Here is a 21,878-nt window from a genome sequence, read left to right on the forward strand (position 1 = left end):
CATTGGATTCTGAAAATAGAGGTACCCAAATCATTTGTCACCTTGGAAAATCATTCACTGTTAATTTTTAATAACCTGTTTCATACCTCATTTATGGAATGACCTGAATAGTTTTATCTGATAGTTTCTTAATGTAACATAATTTAATTACAGCCCATGGAATTTACAGCTAATGCTGCATGCTTTTGTATTCCTTGAGTTTGCTGGCTAACCAAAGTGCCTCTGCACAAATGCCATCCCTGTTTCTCTGGGAGAAGCAGCCAGCACCCCGCAAAGCAGCGCACTTGTGCTTGAAGAGTTCCTTCTTTTACCCCGCCAGATCCAAGGATCCAGTTTCTACAGCACCAGTTAAAACCAAAGGAAAGAAAACAAAAAGAATTTACAAAGAATGGTAGAAATAAAACAAAGTATTAAGACACCTGCTTTGTACTGTTCAAGAAGGCAGAGTAAAGACTTCCTAGAAAACTTGTCCAACTTCCACAAGGAGCAGCTTTACAGGATTTTGAAGGAAGAGCAAAAGGACTTCAAGAAGGAAATCAAAGCCTTCTGCAAAGCAAATAAGAATTTCCATGAAGAGATAAGAGCCTTCCAGAAGGAGAGCAAAGCCTTATGGAAGGAAATCAACAACTTCCAGGAAAATAACAAAGCTGTGAAAGAAGAGATCAAGAATGTTTTAGAACAGAGCGAGGACTACTCACAAAAGATCAGAGTCATCCAGATGAAGAAAAATGTCTTCCAGAAACAAGTTGGTAACATTCAGGAAAAGCTTGAAGAATTCTGGAATAAAATGAAGGTTGCTGAGGATTTGATTGAGGTTCTTGGTGAAAGGAATAAGGCTGGCCAGGAAGTGGTAAAGGCTTTCCTAAAACAGAATCAAGATATCCAAGAACAGAATAAAGCTATGTATGAGAAGAACAAAGTCCTGCAGGGTAAGAATAAAGTAATGCAGGAAAAGAACTGGGCTTCCTGGAAGGACCATAAAGTACTCTGGAAGAAGGACAAGATCTTCTGGGATGAAGAGATGGCCATCTCAAGCAGCAAACTCATTCTCTGGGAAGAATCCATAGCATTCAAGGAGAATGACTGGAAGATTCAAAAAGAAAAAGAAGCTTTGGGGGATGTGGTGGAAGCCCTGAAGTATGAGAAATTTTCCCTCTTGAAAAATGTTTATATTCTTCCAGGAGAGGAGAAACTACCTGAAAGAAAAGAGAAAGATCTTTGAGACGAGCACAGACCAGCCATGGGCACTGGAAGTGGAGCCTCAGAGCAAACTGGGAAGATCTGAAACATGACTTCACTTTCAAGCAAAACGCAGATAGGCTTTAATTCTTTTTCCTAAAAATATTTACCTATAAGCTAAAATATTGCTTTAGCTTTATGTTTTCTTTTAATGTGTTTCCTCTATTTTATTCTGATTTATTTATCATTTCTCTTTGCTTGACTTACAGGCTTTAGCAATCAAAATTATTAACTGCAATTCTCGCAATGCTCCAATGAGGAGTGATGGTGAATTAATTATAAACAGATGGTTCCATTTCTAAGTATCCTACTGCCTAAATTAAAGCCGTAGTGTATTACCTACGTTATTCACATTGCACTTGCACTTTTTAAGATTTCCACCTCATAACTGTCAAAAAGACATAACTGAAAATTTCTGAAGTTGTTTAAAATGAAAATGAAGTTGTTGCAAGTTTTTTCCTTAACCAATCATTAAAAAACATTTCAAAATGTCTAAATCACCACAAAATCACAGATTTGTGAGCAGCATGTTTACGTCTCATCTAGTGCAGTTCAATAATTTTAAAGCAAGTACATTAGCTGTACCTTCCATAATATCACTTGTTTCAATCAATGCATTCAGAGAAAAGTAAGGCAACTTACCCTTCTGTTCATGAAATCAAAACAGGACATCATACAGAGAGGCAGCACACGGCTATGGCTGCTCACTCACTGGGTGAGGTTGACATTGCACTATCTGGATTCAGTCATACCTCTTTATTTTCACTCTGTAAAAAGCAATCCTAATGACATAGCTGCTTCAGCGACATCAGTAACAAATCAATAAAGCGATCATTTCACAATGCTAAAATCTTTTCTTCCATAGAGTTGAAAAATATGTATCAGAAGGGATTGACTGATTTTGATTCATGAATTTTCTGAGAACAGGAAAAGGGGTTATTTCACAAGTGTGATCACTCATAAATGTCATGTCTCTTTCTCATTACAATTCTTAAGCTGTTGCCTACCCACAACACTTAGGAAAACAAATGCAAGCTCCTGTAATAATTCTGAAATACAGCCACCTTATAATCAGAACATAATTCCTATGGGGGTAGGCCCGTATATGAAATGGAGTTGCTAAGAAATGCTCTCTCACCAATATGGGTTTTCAAAATAAGTCTTAAAGTGACTTATCACAGAAAGAGAATCATTACTGGAAACTGCCTGTTTCACATATTTCTTGGTCATGAGGACATCATTAACATGATTAAAGGAAATCTTTCACCCTCTCAAATATATTTAGCAGAAAATTTCTCATACTAGTCCTAACATATACTCTGACAGTACTACTTATTAAGGACACAGCTGTAACCTTCAGAATAAGAGTGTAGCTATTGCAGAATGTCAGCCAAAATCAAGCAGTGACTTTCCTTATCTCTTCAGAATCTAAGTTATTTACTAAAAGGCAAGAAAAATAAAGCCCAAAGGAATTTAATACTGGTGGGTATTTCATTAATGTCTATTAGGACAAGGAGAGCAGATGTGATGTCTGAAGAAGATGGTTTTGATATAGGGAGCTATAAACTAGACAATCAAGAAGGACTTGCAAATGAGGCCACAAGTAAACAAGGTTGCCAGAACTGGCCTGGAGAACAAGAGTAGTAAAGGACATTTAGTAAACAATACACAGGACAAGACTTCTGATTTGACTGGCAACCAGGAAAAGCCTGCTTGATTTCTCGGACATACTGACAGGCAAGCTGGGAACTGTGAACTCATCTGTATGAGGGGAAGCATAGAGAGGAGCTGGGGGACAGGGGTATCACTTCTTTGCTCAGGGAACTGCTTCTGGATATCCCAAGGCTGGCACATTTTATTGTGAAGGGTCCTGTCAAATTTTGTCATTTACGTCATACTACATTTTCTCTTGGACTGTAATTCAGTTTGATAGAGAAAAACAGACCAGCTGAGACTTGACATGTTGTGGCAGTTAACAGATATTTGCATATTTGCCAATAGCTTAGTTCAAATAAATCTCACTGGCAACAGACTATGGAAACAGCAAAAGCAATAAGATAAAAAGCTTTCTCTCATGTGCAGAAATGAAATCAGAGTGTTTAAAGTAGTTGGAACCCTCTAGTCTCCATGTCTGGATACACTGACAAGAAGGTAAGTATTGCTTGGGTGCAGAGCACAAGCTCCCCTTTATTGTACTCTACCAAATTAATTCGTTATTCCAGTGGAATGGAAATAAGCAAGTAAATTTTCAGACTCTTTCCATTCACCTCTCACAGATCTGTGTCCCTGAGACACAGCACCAGGGAAGCCATCAATGGTGCAAGCACATCCCTTCAGCACTCATGGCTGTCTTCCCAGGAAAGAAGAGGCCATGATTTGTACACCAGCAATTGCCCAGCCAGTTGCACCTAGGCCATGCTGATGTAATTAGAAGATTGCCCGCCTCAGGAGATGCTCCAGGCACAAACACTGCCTGTCCTGTGTGCATGTGCAGGTGGCACACTGTCCAGCCCAGGCCATTGCTGTCACCCTCATGAGGACTGAAACAGTCCCAGTAGACCCTTCCATTGGTGAGTGGTGTCTTCCATTGGAAATATTCATTCCAGTGTGGCTGGAAATTCAGCTTCAGGTACATCCATGTTAGATAGAAACAGGTCTCAAAACATAAACCAACAAATGTATTCTCACTTTGGATAGGACAAGAAGTAGGTACCTGTAGAACTATTGCTTATCTTGGAAATTCAGTGAGAAAAGTCCATGGAAAGCTCAGATTCAGTAAATTGGTTCAGCTCCACAAGCTTTGAGAGTATACTGTTAATTCACTCTGTCCCAGAAAAAATCTTGCTCCGTGCCAGCCTAGGAAAGTGGTGATAAAACTGAATTTTTCTAAATTTACTCCATAATATTCCTTAATGAAGTAGGTCAGCAATTAAATCTAGCATATTATCTACCAACTGTAGCCTAGGCATTCAAATCTCTACTGATAAGAAAGACATACTGACCACTGAGATGGCCCTGAAATGAACTGCATGTTAGAAGGATACAAAGACATAAATTATTTCAGAAGTTCTTTTTCTTTCTAGGAACAAATTATGTAGACATGATAAAGCTAAAGCATCTTTTGCAGTGAAAATGTTCAACTAGAAAAAGTGTCTTTTTTCTTGGCCTAATGGATTTGTCTCTCAGCTCTTGATCTTTGCTCAGATTTACATGTTCTTAACTGAGGTGCAGAGCAGCTAGATACAGCAAGTAGGTGGGGAGGGAATGGGGGCTCCAAAGATTGTGTTTAGGTTGGAGTACACAGATACTGCAATTAGGGAGGAAAAACAAACAAACAAACAAACAAAAAAATCCACAAAAATCTACATTGACTTGGTTGCTTGAAACTTGAATATAATTGAACAGGGAGATTTGAAGAGCATGTCACTTCAAGTCTTACGATCTTGTCACCATCATGTTGTAAAATAATTAAAAATGAGCAACAGTGAAGTCTGCTATAAATGTTTGTGCTTCAGTGCTAACTGATGCCATTATAAACATGTAGAGCAACTTCTCCTCTGGTGTAACTCCAGTGAATATATATAGGTGCACTAGGGATAAATTATATCTAACAACCTTTGCATGGTCAAACAAAATAATATTGCCATGGAATGATTAAAAATGGTCTCTACAGTTTCACATTTTCCTTCCACTGAGTAGCTCAGCATGGAATCTGTGCTGCTCTGTCCATTGAACAAGTGAGTCCTGCAGCCATTTGGCTCAATTACTCCATTTCTATTTTCTCTTTCTGGGCTTCCCTTATTACTTGACACACTGGCATTGGTTTCCAATTGTTTTCTTCTCTCAATTTTGCCATCCTCTTTCCATCTCTCCCTTCATGCCCAAATTTTTAAGCCAGGAAAAGCCTTGCAGTAGAAGTAATTCCCATTGCGGCACTTTGTTACCCACAACTCTTTTTCTTTTAGTTCTGTGACAATTTGGCAGTGTCACCATGTGAAATAATAAATAAATAAATAAATAAATAAATAAATAAATGTTCTAAAGCTACAAGTAAAAAAAGTAAAAATGGAAGAAAACTTATAGATAAGAAGGCTTTTTTTGTAGTTTTGTTTTTGTTGCTGCTTCCACAGTAGTATTTTAAAATCAATAGACTTTGTTTTGCTCCATTTCTATGAGTTGAACATGGTGTAGTTGTCAAAGATAAGAAACTACTGTGGGTGACAAGATGTCTGAGAGGTCACAAGAATAGTTCTTTGTCACTTGAAGAAGAAAAGGTAAAGGCAACTTTGAAGGAATAGAAGCCAAAATAACAAGAGATCTGTACCTTTCACTGTACGCCTACCAAACCTTCTTGTTTTCATGTCTCAATCCCAATCTGAAATTTTGACTGATGCTCACTTTGCTGAGGACACATCTCATTTCCAGGTACTAGCCAGAAGGAAATGACCCCTAGACTCCTTCTCCACCCTTCTCATGATCCCATCACATAACTATAGACAAAGCGACTGCCTCCAGCTGCCTCTCCTGCCAGAGAAATGGAGTATCACCTTCATCTCAGGTAAGTTCCTAGGCACAGATTGGTTCCACTTTAAACGAACTGCTCTGTTTTCTGTCTTTGGCTTCCTTCCCACCCCACTGCTGGCGCTCCTTCCAGCACATGGTGAACACAGTCCTCATTGCTACAGCTAACTGAATAATTCATAACAAATGAATCTGCTGATTAGTAATTTTCCTGAAGTTTTCAAATTGTGAAAGCACCACTTAATGAGTTCATGGAGGAGCCAAGCCGTTAGAAGTAATCAACCTCTTCAAAGGAAGAAGTCTCAGGGTGAGATTTCTGTCATCACAGTTCTGCAGAACAGAAAGTACCAGGCTTCCATTTCACCTTTTCATACACACAAATCTGTTCCAGGCATCCCATGAAAAAAACAAGCTGAGCCCAATGTTCACACCCTCGGAGAACTTTAGCAACAACGGCAAGGATTGGACTCACTGTACAGATTAAATTTCTCTACAAGTATTTAGACTTTGTCTTTTCCTCTCTTTGCAACAATTCAGAGCTGGCCAAGACATCCACCAGTGCCTGGCAATGGCACCTGAATCATGGAAATCAAAGAGCAAGACCTCAGAATACATCAGGAATTTGGCAGTAATGGAGAGAATTTGAGATTAGTTTCAAAACACTTCAGATTATACTTCCAAGTGCATCCATCACTCATGTTGAATTTCTTTGAAATTCTGGTATGAAGGGGCTTATGCCAGGTATATATAAAGCAACATGAGGTGCATATTACCATCTATGATTTGATACAAAAATATTGTACACACCCCTCCCCCTCATAATTCTTTGTTGTTTCTTTGACCAACCATGAGAAGCATTGGACTACTAGAATTTAAGATTATATTTGAGGTACACAAACATGATTCAGGCTCCAGAGATATGATCATCACAGAAAATGAACAGGTTGTGATGCTGCATCCTCTGCTTTAACTAATATGAGCTGTTTGTTGCTGTTCTTTCTGCCTAACCTGCAGGCGTACCATTGTAAAACTATGCTTTTATCTATTTATTTACTTATGTCAGGACCACCCAATAAAACTGAACATGCACAAGATACTATTTTTCCTGTGGGAAAGGTTGATAGCCAGTGAAGACAAAATTGATACATTTATTTACTGGTACACGCTTCATCCTTCTTTCCAGCTGCAAATCTTTTGCAGGACAGTGAAACAAATATATACTTGCATCATTGTGACTTCAACAAGAAGCTAAATGAACCCATTATGGCTACCATGTGCTTGCCAAGCCACTTACACTTGTTTACTAGGGTACATAGTGACTTACTGCAGCTCAGGAGAAGATTACCCCTCATTACATCATGCATCAGATTATAGCTAAATTATTGTTCTCATAGCACAAGTCTCATGTATTATTCAAATTCTAACCAATGCATTAACTCTGCCACTCAGCCAAGATTACAGCTAAAAATAGACAGTACATGTCCTACTTCAGAACGTGTTTAACGCTACCAGCAAAGGCATCTCAGATTTCACATGTGCTCACATTTCACATCCTTGACCTTCAAGAGAATGTGAAGAGTAAGAGCCAGTTGTAAATAATTGAGGGAAGAGTAAATGAAAGCATGTAGGTTCTAACCACCCTGTGAATTTTTGCATAGTGATATACAGTGGAGGAGGTAGTTACATTTGTTTGAATGTTTATATTTAATTGATTAGGAATAATACAGCACATTGATAGGAGTAACTATGTTTCTCATCTAATTAGGTCAGAAGTAGAACAGTGAATTTAAAACTTCTAGATTCATAGTAAGAAGTTCTATTTGAACTTCAATGTACCTCCTTCACTGGCTTGGAAAGTCTTACTTCAGATACTGTGAGTCAGCACAGAAAGAGCTGAGGGAATCTTAGCCTTTCACCTCTTATTTACAATCAGCCCTGCTGCAAGTACTCCTTTGTCCTATCACACAGACATATGAGGCTCTCCTCACCTGTTTCCCAATTCTGAAATCAAAACAGAAAAGTTAAGAGCCACTAAAGCCTCAATAACAGTCAAAGGTCATCCAGTGCAGAGCTAGTTCGGTTTGCAACCCAGTCTACATGCTGAACAACAATATTCTCTACATACAGTTGAAAGGAAGGTATCAACAGAGGGAGCTGGGCAAAATGCAGGATAGGACAGACAGTGTATCATTCCCAACCATTTCTGCAGGGAGGGACACATTTTCCTAATTCTCTGCTTTTTCTACTAGCATCCTTCAAAATCACAGTTCAGCTTTTGGCACACGTGCAATTGCATTCCAACACAGAGCACACATCAGGAAAGCAGCCATTTTGTCGTTTCAGATAAGTCTACAGTTCTTTTCTTCCCTTTTGGAAGGCTTGAGAAAAGTCTATTAGTCTTCCCCCAAGGACTAAGGACTTCAATTTGATGTAAACGACCCACAGCAGGACCAGATTGCCTTAAATGAGCTTTATATAAGTAAGAATTAAGCCCTTAGTGTTTTAAATAAATGCTCATCTAGATACAGATTTAGTAAGGAATGGTTCATTAATCAACCTATTCAGCTTCTGGTTTAGACAGATTATTAGAGGTGCTCTTCTGAAGATGGAATTGGCCTGTGATCTGTTTATAATCCTTTTCAGAGGTCCTTTGTGTTCATTTTCCATTTTCATCCTACTTCCCTGTATTCTGAACATTCAGGGGCTAGAATTAATGAGGTCTATCCCACGGTGCTTCAACAGATCCCGAAGCCGGGAACTCCTGCCAAGGTTAAAGATTAAAAGGGAAAACAAATTCCATTGTATTTTCATCTTAACATGTCTTTTTTGTATGACTAATTTGCCATAGTTCTCTGCTGCATTCTTATTAAAAAAACTCAGGATTTGTTATCTGTAATATTTATACTATTTAAATAACTGCTTAAGTAGTAGAGAAAAGAAAGAGATAGAAGATATCCATATGGTATTGGTGTTGCCTTTTATAACATTTATTAAAAGTAAAATTCTTGTTAATTGAGCACTTTTCTCTACAAGTATAGAAGGCTTCTGGACTCTAAGGCTGTGTCTTTCTGAAATATGTTATCATATACATCTCTACTGGGAAAAAAAAAAGATTTGTTTTGGACACTTTATCTCATGTACAAGGTACACAGAGGTACATCCTTCATATATTCATCACAAAGTAGGTCACAGCCTGAACGAGAGCTTACCTCTAGATAAGAACAAACCCATTTTTGCTCCTCACAAATAAAGAAGGAGTTATATTTCATTGCAAATGACAATAATTGCACAACGGAGTCATTCCCAACGCAAAACCTCTTCAAAGTTTCATGGAGCAATTGAAGGACTGCCTTTGTCTCCTGTTTGACAGTTTCGCTCCTAGAATCCTATTCCAGCTCTAGAGGAAATCTTATTTAACTTACAGAAATGCATAATGAGAGAGCAAAGATCTAGTCAAAATTAGGTTTTATTGAATAACAAGACTGAGTCTCTAATTTGACAAGCAATATTGTGAAAGAGCCGAAGAAAGAGAATTGAAAGTTACAGTTGACTTTTATCTCTGTGCGGACAACCGGTTCTTGAAGATGTGAAGTGCAGTCTCTGCAGTAATGTTTTGCACAAAGGATGTTGAGACAAGCTGACATGCACAAAGATTTATTTGCAGACTGTAACTGATGGCATATATCAGCTCTGCTGCCATCAGTGTCCTTCTTCAGGACCTTTTAGATCTTTTTACCAAAGTGCTCCCTAGTAAGAGTGGAAACTGAGAAACTGTTTGTTAGAATTTTATTACACTTGTAAGAGATTAGCTCATCCAAGAGGAAACTGAGTTGGATGGTGTTGATGGTTTTCTTTTGATTTTTCTGATGAATATCTGGCAAAATTTTCTGGCAAAGAACATGGTCATTTCTAAACAGAACAAAGGGCTATTTAAAATCTTACGTAGAAAATCTCTTTTATTTTCAGTACTGTAGTAATTCTTCTAAAAAGAACTTGATATTTTTTACATTTGTGCTCAATAATTAACACTGAAATGGGAATAAGTTGCTTATCTGTGCTGACAAATACATCTCTGGAACTGTCACAGAAGTGGAAAAATAAGAGTTTATCTTGATTAATGCTGAGTGAAGCCTCCAGAGTCCAGAAGCCTTCACTATCTCCACCCTGCCCCAGCAAAACCATTTTTCTTGCCTTTGTAGATCTATAAATCAAAGAGTGGACGTTTTTAATAAATAACCCACAAGTTAATTTAAGTGTTCCACCATCCAAAAAGGTCAAAATGGCAGAAAGATTTTAACAAGAAGCAGCTGCTCTTGCACCTGTAAGAAACACCAGAAGTCTCAGCAGCACTTTCCCCTCACGGGGCAGACAAGCAAACTAAGTGATAAATACATTAGAAATTAATTGTAGAATTTATCATGTAGGTAGCAGAGCCTTCAAAGCAGGACCCTGCACAAATAAGGATAGAGCGCTTAGCTGACCTTTAAATACCACAAATGAAATGGCTGGCTGCCCAGGGGCAGGAGGGGCTCCATCGCTCTCAGTTGCTGGGAAGGAACAACCCAAAGACCCGTATACAACCTAAAGCTCTGTTTTCATCCGCTGCCCTGCCGTCTGTTTTACTGGCATCACACTCTGAAATTCCATTACGTTTGTTGTCTGCTCTGAAATGTGACCAGGGATAAACACTTCAACTGCTTGAAATAAAAATCTACTTTGCAGTCCATCTCCTGAGTCACACAGAGCATGTCTGGGCAGCAGCATTTCTAAGAACCAGGCACGGTGTGTGGAGCAAGAGCCATAGAGAGCAGCCAGCTGTGCACAGCTCCTTCTAGAGCTCGTCCTGCTTGCAATTTTCAGACCCCAGCTAAAACTCCATCTGTTTTGCCTTGTGTGTTTTCTACCACACAGTGGCATCATAAGGTGCAACTAGTAGGTTTTGTTTCCTCCGTAGGATCTTGATGTGAAGAAGGTATCAAAGCATTTGAGCGTCTGAAAAAAACTATCTTTGACATTTAAAAGTGAGGGTGGTATAAGAAATGAAGCTAAGAATATGCAAGTGTCCATCTCAGAATTGTACAGTCATAGACCAAATCACAGCTGGTGTATGAAAGAGGACAGACCTGCCATTCCAAAAAATACAAATGGACTATACCTCCATAAACAAATGCTCCTATTCACTTTGAATGAACACCATGAAACATGCTGTAAGTGCTCTTGTATTCTATCCTCAGCAACATGATTTAGAGGTTTGAAACTAATTAAAATAAGCCAAGGAGTTAATGCATCTAAAGGACAAATATATAAGGTAGTAAGGAAGTAAATTCCCTTTTGCAGCATTGTTCACAGCAGTAAAATCCACTGTTCATAGAATTTGTACCTCCAGTCATAGCCCATTCATCTTTGTGGGATATTTCAAAACATATCAGTGGGATTCATTTTAGACTTACTATTCTGTCTGCTGGCTCATTATGGTCAATTGAATAAAACTGGCACATTGCAACCATTTTATTGTTTGATCTGTGTCAAATGCTTACCTAAGGAGATGACTAGCTCCCTAGAAGTGCTTACTTTTTTTCTCAGTTACAAAGGGAACCCAGCTTAGAGAAAGTTAACAGAAACAAATCCCTTCCTGGTTTATTGATTGCAAGATTAACCAGAAGCCAATGGACTATGCTGTCACTTATTAATTACTCAATTTTACTTATTTTTTAATAGGTAGCAGGAAATAAGCATCTTCCCACACCGAATTGATATGCTGATATTTTATTATATAGGTTAATAATTATCTCTGCTTTTAAAATGCATCGTAATTCATTAAGTAAACTATTTCTATAAGAAAATGGAGATTACTCCCCAGAAGTACCCAGAAATCTCCCATTCACAGAAAGAAGAGACAGTTTTGCCACAGATAACCTGAATTCTCATTCCCACCAGAATGAGGGTCATGTTCATTTGCAAGCTCAGTTCTTTAAGCAAGCTGGAAGCCTTTAAGATACAAGTTTCTCTACAAGTATGAGTTGACATTATTGCAGCATTCATCTTCCACTAAAAATTTAGCTCTAATTACCCTTTAAATTACAAGGCAACTTGAAGCACAACCACAGCCTGCATGAGTTATTTTCAGAGATGCATCTTGTAATATACAGGCACAATATCATCTAAGGGCCAGACCAACTCATAAACAAAGAAATCCTGCATCATCATCCATTCTGTAATCCAAAAGAATTTCACTTGGTTGTCCCATGACATTTTCAGGACGTAAATCCCTCAGACACCACTAAGCCCATTTCAGAACAGAATTCTATCTGATTATGTATTTAAAGTCCTAATTTTTATCATTCACTGTCATATTTATAAGTCCAAGACCAGCAACCACCAAACATATATCATGCAAAAAAAAAAAAAATCTGTCTGTATTCAATTTTTCCTCTATGATCAAAATACAGACTTTATCGCAGCATTAAATTAGTATTGCATACTTTTATAGCTGGGTCCAGTGACATTTTAAGAGATTTTTTAGTAGTATGGCAAATACTGAAAGCTGTGGCTATTATATGACTTTTTACAGTCTTTATCAATGCAGTGATTTACCACTGAAAGTTTTATAACAGTATATAGAGCAACTGAAGTCCCATGGTACTCACATTAAGTACTCCATAGCTGAGCCACAGGTTAACCAGGATGGCTCTGTTTTACTGGGAGCAGAGGATCCATAAGGAACAAAAACTTTGGTGCGGAGGGGTCAGTCTCATAAAGTGCAAGTAAATAAAATCTGCTGTGTTTTTCCACCACTTGTACACGTCCGTAAATCTCTTCTCTGTTTCTCTAGTTTTAGCACTGCTCATTTGCAGAGTTGTTAGGTGGGAACAAGCACTGCTGCATGCTTCTTAGCTGAGGTTCAAATTCACTCTGTATTGCACATAACTCTACCAAAAACCACATCATTGCAGTTCCTTTTGGAAACAATCTGTACATCAAATCCCACTGAGTGCTAAGAGATGTAGCCAGCTTTCTTGGCTCTGCTTTCTACATCACTGGTATCTTTATAAAAATTAACTTCTATTTTTGTCAAGTATCTATTGTCCCATTTCTGAACAAGCACTTGCTACAACTGAATGCTGCAGAAGAGGGGCTTCTGTCTCTCCCCCTTGCTGCCCCACTGTCCCTGATCACATCACACCCTGAAGCTGGGGAAGTCATCATAAAATCATAGACTGGCATAGGTTGGAAGGGATCTCAAGGATCATCAGGTTCCACCTACAGTGGGCAAAGCTGCCAACTGCTAGATCAACTACTAGATCTCGTTGCCCAGGGCCCCATCCAACCTGGCTTTAAACACCTCCAGGGATGGGGCATCCACAGCCTTTCTGGGCAGCCTGTTCCAGCACCTCACCGCTCTGTCAGTGAAAAACTTCCCCTGACATCTAACCTAAATCATCCCTCCTTTTGTTTAAAACCATTCCCCCTTGTTCTATCACTATCTACCTGTGTAAAAAGTTTATTTCCCTCCTGTTTATAATCTCCTTTTAATTACTGGAAGGCAGACATCTCTAGGAGAGGTGTTCCAGCCGCACAGTTAACAGTAGTTCCCCTAAACCAGGGGTGTCCAGCATACACTGTGCAGTGCAGCCAGCCTGGGCCCCTCTCCATGAGATGAGATGACACCTACAGATCTGCATCCCCTGTCTTCCCCACACACTCTGCTGCCATCAGTTGCAGCACGCAGCCTTTGCCATATATTTTTCTCGTGGAGATAAATGGGAATTTCCAATCTAAAAGGAAAAGTTGAGCATGGGTTTTCTTTAACGTGATTATATTAGGAATGAAGAACTTGATTTTAAAAAAACATTAATAATAAAAAAGCTGGAGTCCCTTGAGAGCTGAGCTTCTATTACTTTTTGAACTTCCAGACAAGAGTTACAGCTTGCCATTAAAAAAAAAAACTTCAAAGAACTGTAATTATGCCTCATCAGATCGTAACTGGACAAACTATGATCTTTCATGATCAAGTTAGAAAATATTAAATTGAGATGAATTTCTATCTAGAAGTATACCATCAGATTAAATCTGCAGTTCCACCTGCACATACAGATGGAGAGTTGACACAAACCTTCTAATGTTGTAAATGTTCTGAATAAATGAAGTAGGAGTTAAAAGCTTAGATTTTTAACCAGATGTATCTTTTTTGCTCAAGTTCAGTGAGGACGCTGCCTGCAGTCCTGCCAGATCTTATTACAGAAAGCAACATAAAAGTCTAATACTTCAGAAATATAATACATAAAATAATACTAATAACAACAACAACAACATAGTCTGGATTAAATCCCATTGATTTTTAGAGGTGGTTTATTAAAATAAATAAATAATAAATCTCTTTTTGTATACATAATACATGTATGCACCGGCTAGGATTTGAAAAGCCTTGCCTTGATAAAATGCTGTGTTTTCTTTATTTATCTTGAAAAGAAGGATCACACAATCAGCATTACGACTTTCTCTACTGCTTCTGAAAACAACTGCCATTGGCAATTCCATCAAAATCAGATTTTAATATTTTTCTTTCATTTCTGCAGGAAACAGACAGCTGCTGCCTTCAGATTGAATGATATGACATGTTAGAAAGCATCAAAGTATTATGCTTCCAGAAGATGAGATAGAAGGCACGGCAAATGTTTGTGCAAGCAGCCCATCCCAATTCCAAGAGCAGCAGATGTAATACTTTAATAATTCAGGCTACGCAGACTGAGTTCAAGGTGCATTGGTGCCTAAACAGCAGGAAAGGTTTTTCTCAGATTACATAGAAAGGCAATAGGAATGACAAATTATTCTAAAACCTAAATTATTCTCATTGCCCACACAACCTTTCTGGCATGATGAAGCTGCATTTGTATGAGCCCATTTACATCACTGAGGTATGGAGCCAAGGCATGTTATGCCACTGCCTGTTTTGCAGTGATAGGAGGGTGGACAGTTGGGGGTACTTGATTAAAAAATACATACAGCAAGTGTTTTCTGTTCTTCTGATGCAGGTACTGACGATGAAGCCCCTTGTTTCCATACTATGTAAGAAGAATCGAGCAGCTTAGATAAAGGGTTGTTTTATCGTTCTGATTTCCAAAAATAACAACGTCAAAGGAAGTAAGAAAAATAATCACAGAAAAGCAAAGCACGTGCACACACACTGTGTATTGATACCTCCTGACTTTCACCCCCAAGACAAACATTCCACAGTGAAGTAAGGACACCACTGGGCGTACTGAGTCTCTTAACTTCCATCCATTTTGGATCCCAGCATTTTAAAGCAGTGAAAGACAGGTGAAAAAGTGGAGGGGACTGCAGGCTTTCTGCTACTCCAGAAGAAAGGAAAATGGAGCAAGTGAGTTTTTTGCACAGTGGTGGAATATAGCAACAAGGATAAGATCTGTAAGCAACTCAAAAGGCTACTCTGCTGAAAGCAGACACTATCCTACCAATGCTAATGCTGGGGAAAACTAAGTGGAGCTGGGGCTAGCTGAATTTACAGACCACTTTGCTACGACTTTGGAAGTACTTCATTACTGCAGTGTTTTCATCCTGCACTGGAAAGCTTGACAGCTATTTTCCCTGCCTGAACAGGAAAGCAAGGCCTCGCTGATGAGGTATTACGGTAGGAAGATGACCCTAGCTGAGAACAGGATTCTCTCTCCAGCCATGGAAATATTAAAACAAATCAAAACATGCTCATAATCCAGTGAGCTCGCTGTTGACAACACTTCTCACACAGTAGTTCAGATGACCTCTGTTTCACAGAATCACAGAATTACAGAATCACCAAGGTTGGAAAAGACCTTCAAGATCATCCAGTCCAGTAATCCACCTAAGGTTTGAAAGGTTTGATATTTTCTGTTGGCTAACTTGTACACAACAGGTAAAACACTTCCACACAGTAATCAATGCGAACAAGAGCAGGTCACTGAAAGGCCTCCGAGCTCCTCATGACACACGTGCTCGTGCAATATTGCTTCATGACCTCAGACAGGCTGGATTTGCGAACTTTCTAGGTTTTCTGATAAGAAAGTATGTGTCAAAACAAACACAAAATGAAAATATTATATTTTGTTTCCTATGTGCTAATCTCTCATAAGCTGAAATTTCCAACAAAGCTCACAGTGAAAAATCTTGCAGTGGGAAGTTGTCTCACTAGTAATACCATCCACTGTTTTCTTATATTACCAGCCCTCTACTGCCCAAGAAGCTGATGTAGTTACAGTTTCTATAGTTATATGGCCAAGAGCAAAACACCTCCCACTGAGAAATAGCATTGTTTCCCAGGCGCTCAATGCTATGAACTTCCCAACTCCCATTCTCCCTTCACGTTTCACTGGGTGTCAACGGTTTACGGGCTGGTTCGGCCCGGTTCCGTGACTAGAAGGGCGGAGGGATCCGCGGATCCGCGCCCCCGGGAAAAAAAAAGAAAATAAGGGACCCCGAAATAATTGAAAACAGTGGCAACAATCTGAGGTAAAACAAAGTAATTTACTAAATATGGTATCAACAGAATTTTATAAGGAGAGAGAATGTGAAATTGATAGTGGATCGGCCTTACCACAACGCTGAGATGAGAAGCGCAGGCAGAGAAGCGCAGGCGAGAAGCGCAGGCAGAGAAGCGCAAGCGAAGCAGCGCAGGCAGAGAAGCGCAAGCGAAGCAGCGCAGGCAAAGAAGCGCAAGCGAAGCAGCGCAGGCAAAGAAGAGAGCATCAGGTGACCTTGCCGGGAGTTATATCTCCTCGTTGACCGCAAAGCCCCCTGGGGAAACGTAGCTGCTCTTCTCCTCTGGACAGGCACCCGGAACTTGAGCATCAGCAGTCAAACCCCCAGTGCATTGCATGATGTTATGATGTGGAATACCGATAATGAAAAATCATGAAACCATGACATTCCACCCCTTATTCCACATCACTACATCATGCTTAATATATACAAACAAAATATAAACACACGCACTAGGAATTACTGACTGCACTCCCTCAACATCAAGTTCCCTTGCGGTACACATTGAACATCCCCGTTTTCCTGCATCACCCACCAAGTGGACCCAGGTCCCTGGGCAAAAACAGTTCCACGAAGAGGTTTGTCCTTCTCAGAGGCTGGAATAACCCAAACTGCCTTTCCCAACATATTCTTTACATGTACAACAGGGACTTTATCTCCCTCTACGGTATGTAGGGAGCTGGACTGGGTTGGACCACCACGATTGATAGATCCTCTGGTATTGACTAACCAGGTGGCTTCTGCCAAATGCTTCTCCCAGTGCTTAAATGTACCGCCTCCCATTGCTTTCAGCATAGTTTTTAACAACCCATTGTATCGTTCAATCTTACCTGAGGCCGGTGCATGGTAGGGAATATGGTAAATCCACTCAATACCATGACCTTTAGCCCAGGTACCTACAAGAGAATTTTTAAAATGAGTCCCATTATCTGACTCAATTCTTTCTGGGGTACCATGTCGCCACAGGACTTGTGTCTCAAGACCTAGTATGGTATTTCGGGCGGTAGCGTGGGGTACTGCATAGGTTTCAAGCCACCCAGTTGTTGCCTCCACCATGGTGAGCACATAATGCTTACCATTACGAGATCGTGGCAAGGTGATATAATCAACCTGCCATGCCTCCCCATATTTGTACTTTTGCCATCGCCCTTCCTCCCAGAGAGGTTTCATTCTCTTGGCTTGTTTAATTGTGGCACACGTGTCACAGTCGTGAATGATTTGCGCAATAGCATCCATAGTTAAATCCACCCCTCGGTCTCTAGCCCACTTATATGTCGCATCTCTCCCTTGATGGCCTGAGGTCTCATGGGCCCATCGGGCTAGAAATAATTCACCCTTGTTCTGCCAGTCCAGATCTGTTTGGGCCACCTCAATTCTGGCAGCTCTGTCTACCTGATGGTTATTTTGCTGCTCTTCAGTAGCCCTATTCTTGGGCACATGGGCATCTACGTGACGCACCTTTATAACCATATTCTTTATTCGGGCAGCAATATCTTTCCACAGGTCAGCAGCCCAAATAGGTTTACCCTTTCTTTGCCAGTTGTTTTGCTCCCACTGCTGTAACCACCCCCATAGAGCATTTGCCACCATCCACGAGTCAGTGTAAACATAAAGCATTGGCCACCTCTCCCGTTCAGCAACATCCAAGGCCAGTTGGACAGCCTTTACCTCTGCAAATTGGCTCGATTCTCCTTTTCCTTCAGTGGCCTCTGCAACTTGTCGTGTGGGGCTCCACACAGCGGCTTTCCATCTACGGTGTTTCCCCACAATACAACACGATCCATCTGTGAATAGGGCATATGTCTTCTCATTTTCGGGTAGTTCATTATATGGTGGGGCCTCTTTAGCACGTGATATCTCTTCTGTTGGCGGTGTTCCAAACTTTTTGCCTTCAGGCCAGTCCATGATCACCTCTAGGATTCCTGGACGGTTGAGATTCCCCATCCGCGCTCGCTGCGTAATCAGCGCAATCCACTTACTCCAAGTGGCATCAGTAGCATGATGGGTGGAGGGACCCTTTCCCTTGAACATCCAGTTCAGCACTGGCAGCCGAGGTGCCAGAAGGAGCTGTGTTTCTGTACCGATTACTTCGGAAGCAGCCCGAACCCCCTCATACGCGGCTAAGATCTCCTTCTCAGTTGGAGTGTAGCACTCTTCAGACCCTCTGTACGCCCGACTCCAGAATCCCAGGGGTCGGCCTCGGGTCTCTCCTGAGGCTCTTTGCCACAAACTCCAAGTGGGACCTTTCTCTCCAGCAGCAGTGTAGAGGATGTTCTTCGCATCCTGTTCCATCCGTACTGGCCCCAGGGCCACGGCACGGGCTATCTCTTGTTTAATCTGCTCAAAAGCCTGCTGCTGCTCAGGACCCCACATAAAATCATTCTTCTTCCGTGTCACCTGATAAAGGGGGCTTACAATGAGGCTGTAGTTTGGAACATGCATTCTCCAAAAACCCACTACACCCAGGAACGATTGTGTCTCTTTCTTATTAGTGGGTGGAGACATGGCACTGATTTTGTTGATCACATCTGTTGGGATGTGACGACGGCCATCTTGCCACTTTATACCTAGGAACTGAATTTCCGGGGCAGGCCCTTTCACTTTGCTTCGCTTAATAGCGAAACCAGCACGCAGAAGGATCTGGATTATTTGCTCTCCTTTCTCAAAAACTTCCTTTGCTGTGTTGCCCCACACGATGATGTCATCAATATACTGTAAGTGCTCAGGAGCACCTCCCTGTTCCAGTGCAGCTTGGATCAACCCATGGCAAATGGTTGGGCTATGTTTCCACCCCTGGGGCAAACGATTCCAGGTATACTGAATGCCCCTCCAGGTGAAAGCAAACTGTGGCCTAGATTCTTTGGTCAAAGGAATGGAGAAAAAGGCGTTAGCAATATCAATGGTGGCGTACCATTTGGCTGCCTTTGACTCCAATTCATATTGGAGTTCTAACATATCTGGCACAGCAGCACTCAATGGGGGTGTGACTTCATTCAGGCCACGGTAGTCCACCGTCAGCCTCCATTCTCCACTGGCTTTACGCACTGGCCATATGGGGCTGTTAAAAGGTGAGTGAGTCTTGCTAATCACTCCCTGATTCTCTAGTTGGTGAATCAGCTTCTGAATGGGGAGCAAGGAATCCCTGTTGGTGCGGTACTGCCGTCTGTGCACCGTTTTTGTAGCAATCGGTACTTGTTGCTCTTTCACTCGTAGCAACCCCACGGCAGATGGATCTTCTGACAGGCCAGGCAAAATAGACAACTGCTTAACACCTTCTGTGTCTACAGCAGCTATTCCAAAGGCCCATCGATACCCTTTGGGATCCTTAAAATATCCCCTTCTGAGGTAATCAATACCAAGTATGCATGGAGCCCCTGGGCCAGTCACAATAGGGTGTTTTTGCCAGTCTTTACCAGTGAGGCTGATTTCGGCCTCCAACATAGTCAGCTCTTGGGAACCTCCAGTCACCCCATGAATATAAATTGATTTTGTCCCTTGGTGACTCGAGGGCATTAGAGTGCACTGTGCACCAGTATCCACCAGGGCCTTATATTTTCGTGATTCTGATGTGCCAGGCCATCTAATCCACACAGTCCAATAAACTCTATTATCCCTTTCCCCCCCCTGGCTGGGGGCAGGGCCCCTCTATTTGTTACCTTCACTGTCTGCAGCAACTGGAGCAATCACCTTTTTAGAGAAGTTCACCTTGGTGGTTGATTTGTCTTGTAACTCTCTTACCCGTGCTTGAAGTACAGGAGTAGGTTGTTTATGCCACTCCTTCATATCTTCTCCATGGTCACGTAGGTAATGCCACAAGGCAAAACGTGATGTGGTCTTACTGTTGTCACTTGCTCGAGCAGGAGAACGTCTTCTTTTGATAGCTGAGACATTAGATGCCACCGGCTGGGAGGAAATCAAGTTGATCAGCCCCTCCAATAGGCTGTTTTGGGGATTCTGGTCCCCATTTGATGTATCCGTTACCTCCATGGATTTATCAGCTTCAGGCACGGTTGATAGTTTGTCTATTATATCTTCTTGTTTGGTTTCCATTCTGTCCAGCTTTTCAGCTACCTTTGTAATGGCTGAAACACAAGCTCGCAGAGGGCTTAAATGTAACTCAAAGTCTTGAAGTTTATTAACCAATTCACTTATAAGGGGTCTTCTTTCCCCTCTGCCATACATTGCTGCAAATGTGCTGGCGTACCTTTCTGGTGCGGTCTTTGTGAATGTACGCCACATGTTTGGTGTACACCTGACTCTCTCGGGATCATGCTCTTGGTCTGGCTCGTCAGGAATGAAATCGGGGCTATGTAGCATTTCCACCACAGCATATTCTCTTAAATAACAGATGCCTTCTTCCATATCAGCCCATTTCTTTTTCTCAGGCATCAGATCATCTTTGAAGGGGTATCTTTCTTTTACAGCTAACAACATCCGCTTCCAGAGGGTAAAGGCCTGGTTCTGGCATGTACTAATACCTCTGTCAATGGCTGAGTCCCTAGCAACGCCACCCAGTTGGCGAGCTTCTCTACTATCCAGCCACACACTGTTGGCCCCATTGTCCCAACATCGAAGTAACCAAGTGGCAATAGGCTCATTTGGGTGACGTGAAAAGTCTTTTCTCAGACTTCGAATTTCATTCATTTTCAGAGATCGATCAACAATGGTAACGATATCTTGCTCACCTCTTACTCTTTCGGGACTTCTTGTTGCCCTCATTGGCGCCGGTGACCGTGGTCTTACTGAGGGCCCCTCCCCTGGACTTAGGGGTGCTTCTTGTGGATCTTGGAGCCACTCCTCTGGACCTCTCTCCTCTTCTTTCTTCTCTTCTAACTGAGTCGAGATTCGTTTCATTTTCCGTCCTCTTACAGGGGCAAGTGACATCAATTGTGGTGCTTCCTGTAGTTGATCAGGTTGGTCAGTTCCAATGCTCTCATCCTCCAGTTCAGCTCGGAGCCTGTCTCGTTCGATTATGAGAGTATCTAGCTCAGATTGGAGGGTGTCTTGTTGAGATTGAAGACTGTTGAGTTTGGATTGCAGGGAGTCTCTCTCAATTCGGAGGGCATCTCTCTCATATTGGAGGCTGTTTCTCTCGACCAGGAGACTCTCTCGCTCATTTTGCACTGTTTCCCTGAGACTCTCCTTTTCAATTTCACAAACTCTCTCCCTCTCCAGGATAGTATTGAATAAGGCCCGGTAAGCATTAGCCAGGCCCCAAACAATTTGGGCCTCCTCAGATCTTCCTGAGCCACGACATTCCTGTCTCAAATATCTGTTTAAATTTTCAGGGTCTTTCAGGTGTTCTGGAGTAAAGTTCCATGACACCGAAGATTTCCATCTCTCTAAAGTCTCACCCAGGCCTCTCCACATTCCCTGCCACTCAGTATTTACTGGTTTTGGGGCAGACTTCCTCAAAATATAATAAATACTAATAATAAGTGAAATGGTGAGCAGTACATTCACGGAGATTAATAACGTGATCAGGTGAGCATTGAAAATCCACATAAAGAATTCAAAGGAGAGGCTGGAAACCTGCTTAAAAATCCCCAACCCTGTAAAATTAGCAGCTCCCTCTGGAATGGTAT

The 21,878-nt window shown here is 41.2% G+C and overlaps 1 protein-coding gene across 1 annotated transcript; it reads left to right on the plus strand.

Annotated features, from left to right (window-relative positions):
* Positions 1 to 388: 388 nt before the first annotated feature.
* Positions 389 to 1,271, plus strand: LOC109370208 (uncharacterized). The gene has a single exon (XM_019620709.2). It carries the CDS (start codon positions 389 to 391, stop codon positions 1,220 to 1,222), a length of 834 nt encoding a protein of 277 aa, XP_019476254.2. The 3' UTR covers positions 1,223 to 1,271.
* The last annotated feature ends 20,607 nt before the right edge of the window (positions 1,272 to 21,878 follow it).

This window comes from Meleagris gallopavo, chromosome 16, assembly GCF_905368555.1.
Source record: "Meleagris gallopavo chromosome 16, MGAL_WU_HG_1.1, whole genome shotgun sequence".
In the NCBI taxonomy this organism is placed as follows: Eukaryota; Metazoa; Chordata; class Aves; order Galliformes; family Phasianidae; genus Meleagris; species Meleagris gallopavo.